The sequence below is a fragment of a genome, unplaced genomic scaffold, assembly GCF_019419815.1.
Source record: "Pyrus x bretschneideri cultivar Hongxiangsu unplaced genomic scaffold, Pyrus_bretschneideri_v1 Contig5, whole genome shotgun sequence".
Taxonomy (NCBI): Eukaryota; Viridiplantae; Streptophyta; class Magnoliopsida; order Rosales; family Rosaceae; genus Pyrus; species Pyrus x bretschneideri.
Genome location: NW_025999787.1, coordinates 2,710,100 through 2,723,130, shown reverse-complemented (window position 1 = coordinate 2,723,130; position 13,031 = coordinate 2,710,100). Strand labels below are relative to the sequence as shown.

Genomic DNA, 13,031 nt, shown 5'->3' with positions numbered 1-13,031 from the left:
TTTTCAAACGAGCAATTTTATATGAATCCAATCTGAATTGTATTAATTTGGTTACCATTTTTACACAACGAAAAATTATAGTTCTTAATATCTTAAACACCCTTTTCGGATAAGAATCTCCTCTTCCTTCCTTAGTAGTAATCAAAGCAAACTTGAAGAAGATAACCGTAAGACAAATTTATTATGTTCATAATTGTCAGTTTATAATATTCATCCCAAAACCATATAATCAAAGTTTTAATTATTGGATTGAGAAGATATTATGAGTGGAGGTAGACGACATGGATTTGCTCTTCGAGGGTATGGTTTTGTTAACTTACCCCTAATATCCAATAAATAATTGTGACATCCTACATCGCCCAGGGGAGTGATCCTTATAAGTATATTCTCATTCCTACCTAGCACGAGGCCTTTTGGGAGCTCACTAACTTCGGGTTCCATTGGAACTCTGAAGTTAAGCAAGAAGGGGGCTAGAGCAATCCCATGATGGGTGACCCACTAGGAAATTGCTCGTGAGTTCTCAAAAACAAAACCGTGAGGGAATGGTAAGCCCAAAGCGGACAATATCGTGCTACGGTGGTGGAGCGGGCCCGGGAAGTGGTCCCACCCGGATTGAGATGTGACAATTTGGTATCAGAGCCTAACTCTGGTGCGTGTGTGCCGACGAGGACGTCGGGCCCCTAAGGGGGGTGAATTGTGACATCTTACATCGTCCAGGGGAGTGATCCTTATATGTATATTCTCATCCCTACCTAGCACGAGGCCTTTTGGGAGCTCACTGGCTTCGGGTTCCATTGGAACTCCGAAGTTAAGCAAGAAGGGGGCTAGAGCAATCCCATGATGGGTGACCCACTGGGAAGTTGCTCGTGAGTTCCCAAAAACAAAACCGTGAGGGAATAGTAAGCCCAAGGCGGACAATATCGTGCTACGGTGGTGGAGCGGACCCGAGATGTGATCCGCCCCGAACCAGAATGTGACAATAATCCCCAATTGGAGGATTTGGAGAAACATCATCACCCTCGTTTTTATTTGATTGTGTCACACGTATGTATAGATACTCAACCTTTGATGTTGTGTTAGTAGTTTCCAAAATTTAAAATTACTTGAGGGAGATAACAGTCGTCGGCGATCTTAAGGAGATATTTTGCGCTCACTTGGGTTCGTTTTGCAAGAAATTATAGAGGGTACAGTGGTGTGCTAGCTTTTGGCTTATTCGTTGTAGATGTAAAAACAACAATGATTACTCTTTTTTATTTTCTTATCAATATTGCAAAATACCAGTTCCTAATTAAATTCTAAAGTAAAACAATTTAATTTAAAAAAAATCCAAACTACACATAATAAAAAATTACAAATAAAGAATAAACACTAAGAGGTAAAAGAGTAAAATTTAATTGAAAAAAAAAAGAATCTAAACTAAACATAAATAAAATTACAAATAAATAATAAAGAATACGATGTAAAGAGCAAGATGCTATTTCTTATTTAATTATGGGCAAACTGGGAAGTTGAATTGAAATATTTTTTTTTTTTTTAGTTGGTGTAGAAAATAAAATAATTTGATCTAAATAAAATTTCCGTTTTCAAAATCATGTTCAAAGCTGGACATTAATGAAGAGATTCTAAATCATTCAGCTAGATTTCAAACATATATCTCTAATACTTTTAAATGATTCTAAATCTCACATTTCTTTTCATTTTGTGATCCTCGATCCTGTTTATGTCATGATGTGATTTAGTTTTCTTCATCATTCATTGCAAAGAAAACAATCTCACACTTAATCTGCAACCATTTTTCTCGAATAGTATTTAATTTATCTAAATATTGAGAATAAAAGCAAACTTGATTGAATTTGAAGAAATTACAAACTCATTAATATGCATTGAACAAAAAAACTAATTAATAAGTTGAACACACAAGGTTTTTTTTTTTTTTTTTTTTTTGAAAAAACGATATTATCTGCACCAAGGGGGAGAGAGTATGCATAGTCTCACAATGGGCTAACAATAATGTTGTTCAAATTCGTCTTTAGGCTTTCTGTCATCTCGCTTTTCCCCTTCCCTTGCTTCTCATGGACTCTCAGTATTGGCCTTGATCAAGGAGCTCTTCAATATGGTCCCTCAATGTTCGGCAATTCCGAGTAGTATGACTTGCGCACTGGAAGGAGCAAATACTCGTTTGGCTACTTCTTGGCCAGGTGCTCAGGTACGTAGGGGCTTCAGCCGTTTGAGAAAAAGCTTGTCCCTGATGTTGTGAAGGATGTTGTTGACTGTAATGTTCAGGTTTGTATACTACCTTGACTTTGGTGAAGCTGTCTTATCCCTTCAACCCCTCCTCTCGTTCTGACAGAGAGAGGAATGTAATTTTCATATCTATGATCGCACAACCAATTATTCATGATTGACTAGATCATTGATGAAAACAAAATATCCAAATACCCAGGGGATTCCTTAGATATGATGAAAAATGGACCTTGTTCTATCATTGATAAGAGGTCTTTCTATAAATAATTCGAATCATAGTTTGGAAAGGGGAAGGAGTCCTCAACTTGCACGGACAGAGAGAGATTTATTCAATGACATAGTGAGAGCTCTTAGAATACGTCGCCCTTAGGGCTTTCTATTTGATTGTATCAAACTTGTCTATCAATCATATAGACATTTGAGACTTATGCTAAATTCTCTTCCAATTATATATATGAGTGATACTGTTCACTCTTTTTTACCTTTTACACACTCTTTGTTATTTTTATCAATTGATCATCTTTAATTCATTCAATCAAATAACTGAAAAATAAGTGTGTAAATAACACCACCCTATACGCATTTGTCAATCATTAGACACATTTCGCACATCAACTTGAATATTTTGTAATTTAGTGCACTCACATAGGAGGCCACTGAATAAATAAGGAGGGCTAAAGTCAGTGACCAAAATACCTTTTTGTTTTGCTAACAAGGAACACTACCCACCTACATATACACACACTGCCACATGCATTTTTGCAAAAATAATTAACATCTTAATTAATTTTGCCAAAACTAATTAATCCCAATTACAACAAGAAATCCATGAACTTGAGCCACGCAAACCCAGTTCGTGAAACTTTCTCCGCCTCTTTCGAACACGAAGCGGACGACGCCGTCGCTCCCCCGCCGCCGCCACCGCCATCGCTACAGCCACCGCCCACCGCTATTGCGTTCGGGCATAGAAAAAAGTTCCTGGATCCCAACTCCATCAGCTTCTTCTCCCTATCCAAACCTGGCCCAACAAAAAATTATCGCAGTCAGTACGCGCTGGACACGTGTCAATCAATTGTATACGACGTTAAATGGTGGCCGTTGATTTTATAAAGCGAAAAGACAATAAGCGCTTACTTTCTAAGCTGAACTGCGAGTAATGGAGGTCGAATAACGACGGCTCAACGGAAGGCAAGATTGGACGGCGACCTTCCTTGCCGTACTGCCGCACGGCCGCCGCGACCAGATCTCCGACCTTTGATTCCGGCGACATCACAACATGTACGGCCCCGACGCTCCCCTGGATCGTAACGTTGAGGAGCAGCTTCGTCAGCTTCGGCCGTAATTCCGTCGACGACACCGTTGTTCCGACTGCGTTCCTGAACGACGCCATGTCCGGCACCGTTTTGGGCCTCCGAAGCTGCGGCGGCGGCGCCGCATCCGTGAACTGGCCGTGGAATGATGACGATCGAACAGAGAGCGGTCTCGGCCTGCGGTTCTTCTCTTCCGGCTGCCCCCTCCGGCTAGAAATCTTCGGGCTCGGCATTTTCCGTAAATAACTAATACAGGCGATGATGAAAACGGAAATAACTACTTTTGTGGCGTTTCGTTTTGAGCGGGAGGAGTGGTTCCGGTTACCTCAAGCGGCGGTATCGGAAGAACCTGGGGCGAGGGAAGCCGAGAGCAGGGGAAGAGCTTCGGCTCTCAAGTTTCCGGCAGCCGACAGCAATCATAACCTGCTTGGTATAACCGTAATAACCATAAATCCGACGAGGGCAAAAGCGAGAAAATGATGGAAGGGTGGAGAGGGCTCAACAAGGCTTTACGATCGATCGAGAAACCAGCCCCCGCCCTCGTATGGGTTTTATACCCGCAACGAGATAAGGGGTAGCCTAGAAATTAACACGAATTTTCCTAGTGTGGTGACCGGGTACTGGCTATTGCCCGTTAAATAGAGGGAGCGTCGTTTTGTTTGTTCTTTCAGTATTTCGTGGATTTCTCCCGAGTCTTGAATTCTTTTGTGATGGAAAAAATATCGAGTTAGCAATTTGATTAAATTTTACATAGCGTATATTTGGTGTTTTATATACCGAAATTTCGACTATAATTATATATAATTAGGGTTACGATTGTTTTTCTATCAGTTATTTGGGTTGAAGATAGTTTAGCAACTTTTTAGATGCATATTTTCTCTTTGGCACCTCACGGTTTATTGTTATTTTTCGTGCTAGCATTATAAAATTTTATGAAAAAAATATGAAGTGTCAGAAAATTCATAAAGAGTCTCACTCTGTAACTTTCTAAAATATACCCAAAGTCTTACTCGGAATTTGAAAATTTTAAAGGGGTCTCAATCTCATAATGCAGCAACTTTGATTATATTCTCGCTTTGTGTCAATGAAATAAAATAAGAATTTGAAATTAGTTTTCTTCTTTTATTGCCTTTAATTTCTTAACATATTATTTATCTCATCCACTAATTTACTTTTGAACTATTATAAATTAATAATTCGATGCTATTGCATTTAATTTTGGAAGTTTTAACAAAACACTCCCGGTACTGTTCACTTTTAACGAAAAATCACATTTATACATTTCCCTGGTACTATTCACTATACCTTTAAAAATGGTTTTTCATTAAAAGGGAAGTTTTTTTTTTTACTTTTCGTTAGTTTTCCTTTTAATTTTTTGCTCTAGAAAAGTTACAAATATCTCTACTAATTAATAAAACACTCATTATCAACCAAAATCTTATGAAATTACCAGTTTAACCCTCTAATTAAAACAAAACATGAATTAGAAATATGGGGCATAAATATAATTTCACACAACCAAATTTTGTTGTTTTTTTTAAGTCTCACCTACATGTAATCCTAACATATCTCTAATTAAAAAAAAATTAAAAAAAAAAAAAGAAAAAAAATACTTCACACTCCCACATTCTCTCACACACTTTGTGTGTGCCCATCTGCTAGTATTATTTATAATTGTTGCGTTCTTGAAATGTGGTTCTTTTTTTTTCTTTAACAAATGATATTATCTACATTAAGGAAGGGAGGTGAGTTTAGCCTTACTGTGGGCTAGCAATAATGTAATTCAAATTCGCATTTGACGAGAATCGAACCCAAGACGCCTCACTTATAAGTAAAGAGGAATACAACTTGGGCGTAGTACTAAGTGGCTTAAAATGTGATTCTTAGAACAATTAATAACTTATAATAAGTTAAAGAGGAATTTGGCTAAATGAAAAATATAGAAGCAATTATACGAGGACAATACTTTGAAATGATTAGAGAATGCCTAATATATATGATTAGAGAATGCCTAATATATTGACTTTCTGACATGATTCAATTAAACGATGTCTCATTAACACACCTCAACCTGAAATGTTCATTGGGACTCCAAATCGAGCTGTGTTGGCCGACACCTGGAGGGTGACGAAGCCATAAAGTGTAGTGATGTGGCAAAATGTGAGTAAATTTAAACCAAGTGCCTAAGTATAAGAGTGCGCTGTGAGCGAGAATGAATCCATTTCACATGTGATGTCAGAGCATAAGTATAGTACAATAAGATAGGGTGAGAATTATACCATCCAAGGTAATCATTTACACCAATATTTGCCAACAATCCTCATCGATATGAAAGCTTAGCTACTGAAACCTGAAGGGGCGAAAAACAAGGGTGAGTTTCCAAAATCCTCATCGCCGTAAAACAAGTATAGTTTCCAAAATATAGTTATTGCGTATAGTATAAAAATATTTACCGTAACCTGCAAAATCTCAAGAATTCATTACGGCACAATATCTCGTAACTAAGGCAGGATATCCAAAATCATAAAATCTTAATAGTGATATAAGTAAAATCAGGTCCTCAAACAATCTATGCTAGCACACAAGTCGGAATCGTCTAATGCGACCTTTACGACTGAACTGATGCTCATAAATCGCTAGCACATGAGTCGAAGTTGCTTAATGCAGCATGTACGGCAGAACTGGGTGTAAGCATAATATATGTTCTAGTGCTACAATCACATGAAGACTGGCGCTATGCGAGGTCACCTACGAGTCAAAGTTGCCTAATGCAACCTGTATGACAGGACTGGCACCTACTTAGATCTAAGGCGAGCGTGCGGTGTGGAGGTGAACATACACATGAAAGACTGGCTCTAGCCTTGAGTGAGTTCTAACACTGAGGTGCAGCAATGATGAGTAGACTACATAAATATAAGCATGCCATAATGATTCAATAATTTTAGTCAACATAATAAACTTGCCTCTGTATCCCATAGGTTTTAGCATATTTCATAAATTCCGTCATTTCACTAATTCTTATAAACTTTAGTCTAATCCAGGTGTATGTAAGAAATTCTTTTTCAAATGCATAAATGGAAACTATCAATCATATAAGTATGTAAGAAATTCTTTTTCAAATGCATAAATGGAAACTATCAATCATATATATAGACTGCAAAAAGGAAAAGACCCACTCACCTGAAGTCTACGCTACAACTCCCTAGCACGAATATGGAGGCATCACGAACGATCATTGTCTAGAACAATTATCAAATCATGTCTCAGAATTCTTATCGATAGAATACGTAAATTACATAAAACACATCCCCAAGGACATTTTAGAATGATTTTTAACCCATTGACCAAAAGTCAACCGTTGGTCAAAGGTCGACGGTAGGGTCCACAAACCTACGTAACTCGATCCGGAAGATCCACACCTCAGATTTTCGATCCGTAACTTCCCAGGAGTTTCAATAAGCTCCTAGAAAAACATCCTAAAGTTTTGAAACAATCCAATGGTCAGATCTCTGCCAATCGTCAAAATTAAGTGACGACTGACGTTTAGGTTTAAAAACTTAGAAAACCCATCTGGGAAGATCCATACGTTAGATTTCTAATCCGTCAGTTCCTAATATCCTTAAATATTACGTAATATAACGTATTAAGGTTTAGTGACGATCTAATGGTCGGATCGTCGAATCATAAAATGGTTAAGTGGCGTAGTATTCCATTTTAGGTTCAAACTATCAAACTATAACAAACGATGATTAAATTGAAATCAAAACATCGAATTTAACTTAAAAAGACAGTGTCGGCCCACTAGCCAGGCGCCGCCGCACGTGGTAGTCGGCCTCCCCAACTAGCCGGAAAATCGAACAACTCCAAAAATTCCCAAATTTTACAGAAATGAAGATCTCAATGAGTAGAGTAAGTTTCATACCTGTGGCCAAGTCCAATTTTGTCACATCCCGCCCCCGGTGGGACGACTTCCCGAGCCCGCTCCACCATCGTAGCACGATATTGTCCGCTTTGGGCCCTCACCATGCCCTCACGGTTTTGTTTTTAGGAACTCACACGAGAACTTCCCGATGGGTCACCCATCCTGGGAATGCTTTCGCGCGCTACTTGCTTAACTTCGGAGTTCCCATGGAATCCGAAGCTAGTGAGCTCCCAAAAGGCCTCGTGCTAGGTAGGGATGGGAATATACATATAAGGATCACCCTTGGGCGATGTGGGATGTCACAATCCACCCCCCTTAGGGGCCCGACGTCCTCGTCGGCACACACGCGGCCAGGGTTAGGCTCTGATACCAAATTGTCACATCCCGGCCCAGGTGGGACGACTTCCCGGGCCCGCTCCACCATCGTAGCACGATATTGTCCGCTTTGGGCCCCCACCACGCCCTCACGGTTTTGTTTTTGGGAACTCACGCGAGAACTTCCCGATGGGTCACCCATCCTGGGAATGCTCTTGCGCGCTACTTGCTTAACTTCGGAGTTCCCATGGAATCCGAAGCCAGTGAGCTCCCAAAAGACCTCGTGCTAGGTAGGGATGGGAATATACATATAAGGATCACCCCTGGGCGATGTGGGATGTCACAAATTTGGCCAGAAAAAACCTCAAATTGCCACAAAACCTACCGGAAACCCTAGAAAATAGTGGATGTCGATTCGTCATCTCCGATACTTTGATGCACCACCCAAGGCTTGGGACTGGTTCTTAGGTTCACAAGGAGTCGAACCATGGTGGTGGTCGATGGTGGTGACTTTGGAAACGGCAGATCGTGGCTGTGGGTGCCTTTGGACTTGTCAGATAAGAAAACATGAATTCGTCATGAAATCTTCACTAACCGCCGTCAAATTGGTGTGGAATTATAAGAAGGAAGGTCGTTGAGTCGAATGGTGATAGTGGGAGACTCCAACTCGCCGGGAAATAGATGGAAATGGCAACAGAAGAAGCTGCCAAAAACTAGGTCAAGGGGATTCGGCCCTGGTTAGCTACTCTCCCGTTTCTCTCCTTTCCTTCCTTGTTCTCTCCCCCCATTGGTCATCTCCTCACCTCCTTCTTCTAGTTGGTCCATCATCCTCTTTTCCCTCCCTGTTCTCCTTTCCTATTTGGGAGAAATATATGCAATAATAATTAGTAATTTTTACAAAAGTACTTTTCGGATTTGTAGTTCTATAAAACTTTCATCGTAACCCTGGCTTCGATTTCGATTTTGCTTACGTCTACACGTTTGTAACGTCAAATACTTCAAGAATACGGTAAAGTGATAGCCCATACACGTCACGAATGACAGTCAACAAAAGTCAACAATCTCGCCTTTAGTGGTATTTTCGTAAATTCACTCTTTTGAAATTTATAAAATTGTAAAATTAGGGACGAATCGTCACACTAATAGTATTCTTTTATTATTATTATTATTATTATTATTATTATTATGAAATTGGGCTAAGGCAATAAATGAGCAATTGTAATAATTTAGTTTGAATTAGCATTTGACGATAAGCAAACATAAAAAAATTTAATTTTTAAATAATAAAATATGAGTTAAAATATTATTGAACCTAAAGTGCAAAGTTAGCATTATCCATGATACAATTGGAGGTCGAGCTTAGGTAATAAATCGGCTAAATAACGTTTTTTATTTTTTTTGTTATTTGTTTTTATTTTAGTTTCTTCAAGTTTGACGGTCAACCGGCCAAGCTGCGTGTGCTGTGTGGGCTGGGTTTCCGGTTTTAACTGTCTAGCGGTAAGATCAGTTGTCAGAATGCAACGCGTGGATGGATGATTGTGGTGCGGCGGTGAGCGCAACGTTGAGACGTCATGCATTAGGATTCTCTTCCTTCTTATTTTTCATCTTTTTTTTCATTTTCTCCTTCCATATTTTTTATTTTGTATTTTTCTTTTTATAAAAAATTCATATAAAATATTAACATCAATTAACCGTGATTGTTCAAATAAAAGATAAAGAAAAGAAAAAAAAAAAAAAAAAAGATAGGAGAGAATCCTTCTCTGACGTCAAGGTAGCTAATCATTGCTCAGTCAGGGAAGGCGGCTACACCGTTGTTTGAGTTTCACATGCTCAGCACCTGTAGGTAAGCGATGCTAGGGTTACGCTGGTCACTCGAGTTTTAAGCACGTGTCAAAATTAAATGGTTTCGTGGGGTGTAGCGACTTGCTAGTGGTTCGTGGAAGTTTCAGGAGAAGCAGTAGGCGGTATGGCAGAGGATGGATCCTCGAGTCTCTGTGGAATTGAAGCGTGAGTAGAGAGGTCCACGTGGTAAAATCTGAGGGGGCTATTGGACTGGCGGGGACATGCGATTGCCGCGTGGCCCAATCAGGTCGTGCGGGCGGAAAACAAAACGAGTCATTTGAGGTCACGGTGGAGTTATGTATTTTGTCGCATACAAATTAATTTCATAATGCGGACAGTCGGTGCAACGTTGCCACTCGTTCTAATGTCCACAAAAACATTACATCAAGTGAAGTAGACTTTAAACAATTCCCCAACTTTAAGAAATGGAAAATGATCTCTTTTTAAAAATCCTAAGGATTTTGTAATTAGTATCGTTCATCTTATATTATGCAATTAAAAATTATTTTGAAATTTTAAATTTTAAATTAAAATATATAGTGCCTAACGAAAATTGATAGTATGAAAATAATCCGACTAGAATCATTTTCCTTAAGAAATATCAACATAATCTTTTTTTTTTTTCTTACTTTTTACAAGACGATGTTCTAAATTATGAGAAAATAGTTCTGTTGCGTTTAACGTGACCATACTAATTTGGCCAAATAACAAAACTTGTATTGTATTGGAGATAATCTCATAAGTAAATGAAAAAATAAATGACTTGCATATAAAATGCCTATATATTATAGTATAAATGTTTTTATAATTATATGATTAACTAATATTGCAAGTGGTGGTTGGCATGATGAAGTAATTTGTCCTACTGTGTGTTGAATTATCACATAGACGAGCCACATGTTTAGATTCAACAACATCAGTATTGTCCTAACTTAGTGAATAATTTGTCAGATATGAAATTTTTATCATAAAAGGCTACGATATTAATTAGAGCAGAATTAAAGTATTTAAACTATAATTTCTCTCCTTCGACCTCAATGTGGGATTCAACATTGTGTTTAGAATTTAAACATTTCTGTTAGAATAACATTAGTTGTGTTAAAGTAAAGAAATAAATTGAAAATAAAACTTTTTTTTTTTTAAAGGGAGACAATTGATGGCAAGTTACAGTTTTATACCCCTTTTGAACCCGAAGACGATATGAGAGATTTCATTCTACGCATGACCACAATCAAGCAGACTCACTAGCTCAGATCATCGAACCTAAAACCTTCCTTTTTTTTTTTTTTGCACTCCCATGTATAGAAAGACATGAATTATTAGAACCTTTGCATTCCCACAAAAACACAATAGCTGAAGACAAGTTTCTCTAACTATTATTATTCTCTTGGTAAAGAGGTGAGAGGGGGCCCAAGAGGATGCTTCTAATCAACATACAAGTTACGCGAAATTTCTTGCGTGCTTTTAGGTTTAGGGTGATGCATAACCCATTAGCTGGGGACAAGTTTGATTTGGACCACATCATCAAATACTATATTATATGTACAATTATACAGGGTAGTTAGAGTGGTAGGCAAATAATATATATATATATATGTGTGTGTGTGTGTGTGTGTGTAGTTCAAATAATTGTTGATAGTTTTGGCACTTCTACTAAAATATATAGAAGTGTAGTATGGTAATTGGATGTTAAGTTAGGCATATACTAATGGTTAAAAAACGGACTATATTTCTTTGGAGTTAACTGAAAAATGAATGATTAAAAGATTTGTGATAATTTTGACATTGCCACTTAGGACAGTTTAGAATTGCTGTACATTTTTAAAAATGGGTAACACATGTGACTAACAAAGTAAAAAAGAAAAAAGAAGTAAAATGGTCCCTTTTTTTCCTTCAACTTTTGGGGGTGAGGGGGAAATTGCATGATTTGACTAATAGGAGAACGAGTATCACATAAAAGAATGATTAATAAGTCAATTTTTTTTCTTTAAAAAAAAAATTAGTTGATGGTTTCGTAGTTCATCTTTCCAAAGATCAGAAGACTCACAGAGAGATTATATATACATATGTTCCGTGTGCTTATGGAATCTTGCATGTAATGACCAAACACTAGACATGAATCTCATCATTTCCACTCCAATCCTTTCTTTATCCCATTTGAAATATAAAGTTCAATGTGATCCAAGCCACTCAACGAGGCCTCAGTTTTTTAAAAGCGACAATTCCTTGTAACCCTACGACTATGCAATTTTTTTTATACAATGGTATTAAGGTAGGGGGTTTAGACTGGATCAAATAATGAGCTAACTACAGTTAGATATTCAACTAGTCATTCATAGGAGTAGAATACAGGTTTCTCTATTTACAAGTGGAAAGTAGTTAATACCATTACGTTGGAATATGATTTATAATGTCAAGGTTTTTACAAGAGTAAACTGTCGTTTGACACCCCTAAACTATTGATTCAGTTAAAAGTCCCCTTGAAGTACTTTTTTGGTAAATTAATAAACTATTTTAAATCAATCAATTAACCCATTTATGGTTTGTTTGTACCACATTTGTGGGTGATGTGGTCTCACCTTTGAATGGCGGCTTGATGTGGTCTCACCTTTCAACGGTGACTTTATGTGGTTTCGTCTTTCAGTACTGACTTTATATAATCTCACTCTCCAGCGACGACTTTGTGTGGCCTCACTCATCATTGAAGATCAGTGTGTGCACTAGTATAGGTTTGTTGCGTCTATTGTTCTTGTGATGAGGTTTGTTGCGTCTATCATTCTTGTGATGAATTTGTATTAGTGGACCTGTACTTGTAGTAACCGTGTAGTAGTTTTAATTAATTGCCTTTTTGTGTAAATTTACTCCAGATGAATTCGTTGATTACTAAAGCAACATACCTAATAAGCACCCTTATATTTATTTGTGATGATCAATCAAATTGAAACACCATTATCATTTAAAGAAAAAATAAATAAATAAAAACTCAAGAATACGTTGCAAAACTCAAGTATGATGATGAGGTTCACCAGCTAGTTAATGTAAAATTTTCCGTCGCATTCTAATCCTATCATCCGAGATTCGTATATGATTCCTTTTAAATTCATTTGATCCATATTTTCTAGAAAGTGATTACATGCACGCAACGCAATATACATTTGACTATTGCTCTTTCCTTCTATAAATAAGTAGGTTCTTCATATATACTCCTTTCATTTTCTTCCTTTGATAGAGTTTATATCATTTGGGGGATCGATCAATTTCTAGAGACCTTTTCTTTTTGGCTTTTCTTATGAACCGACTTCTTCAAAGGGATACGATCATGCCATCTTATCGAGCTGACCAAAATATATTTTCCATTTTTTTCTAGTATAATTTTTGTTACTCTATGCTATGAAGAC

The 13,031-nt window shown here is 37.6% G+C and overlaps 1 protein-coding gene across 2 annotated transcripts; it reads right to left on the bottom strand.

The window, feature by feature from the left end:
- Positions 1–2,928: 2,928 nt before the first annotated feature.
- On the bottom strand, positions 2,929–4,024 carry LOC103940875 (uncharacterized protein At4g22758). 2 transcript variants are annotated; one of them, XM_048569538.1, is made up of 3 exons: positions 3,379–4,022; positions 3,189–3,262; positions 2,929–3,158 (listed from the first exon to the last, which is right to left on the bottom strand). In XM_048569538.1, the coding sequence occupies exons 1-3, from the start codon at positions 3,785–3,787 to the stop codon at positions 3,057–3,059; spliced, it is 585 nt and encodes a 194-aa protein (XP_048425495.1). In that variant the 5' UTR covers positions 3,788–4,022; the 3' UTR covers positions 2,929–3,056. The 2 variants fall into 2 exon arrangements, with proteins under 2 accessions (XP_048425495.1, XP_018501432.2); XM_018645916.2 differs by having other exon boundaries at positions 2,929–3,262; positions 3,379–4,024.
- Positions 4,025–13,031: the final 9,007 nt, after the last annotated feature.

Bases quoted from the DNA above. Each gene is read 5' to 3' on its own strand.
- LOC103940875 (XM_018645916.2), bottom strand. From the start codon at position 3,787: ATGCCGAGCCCGAAGATTTCTAGCCGGAGGGGGCAGCCGGAAGAGAAG. The intron at 3,263-3,378 runs GTAAGCGCTTAT...TTGTTGGGCCAG, and splicing joins CTCGCAGTTCAGCTTAGAAA to GTTTGGATAGGGAGAAGAAG.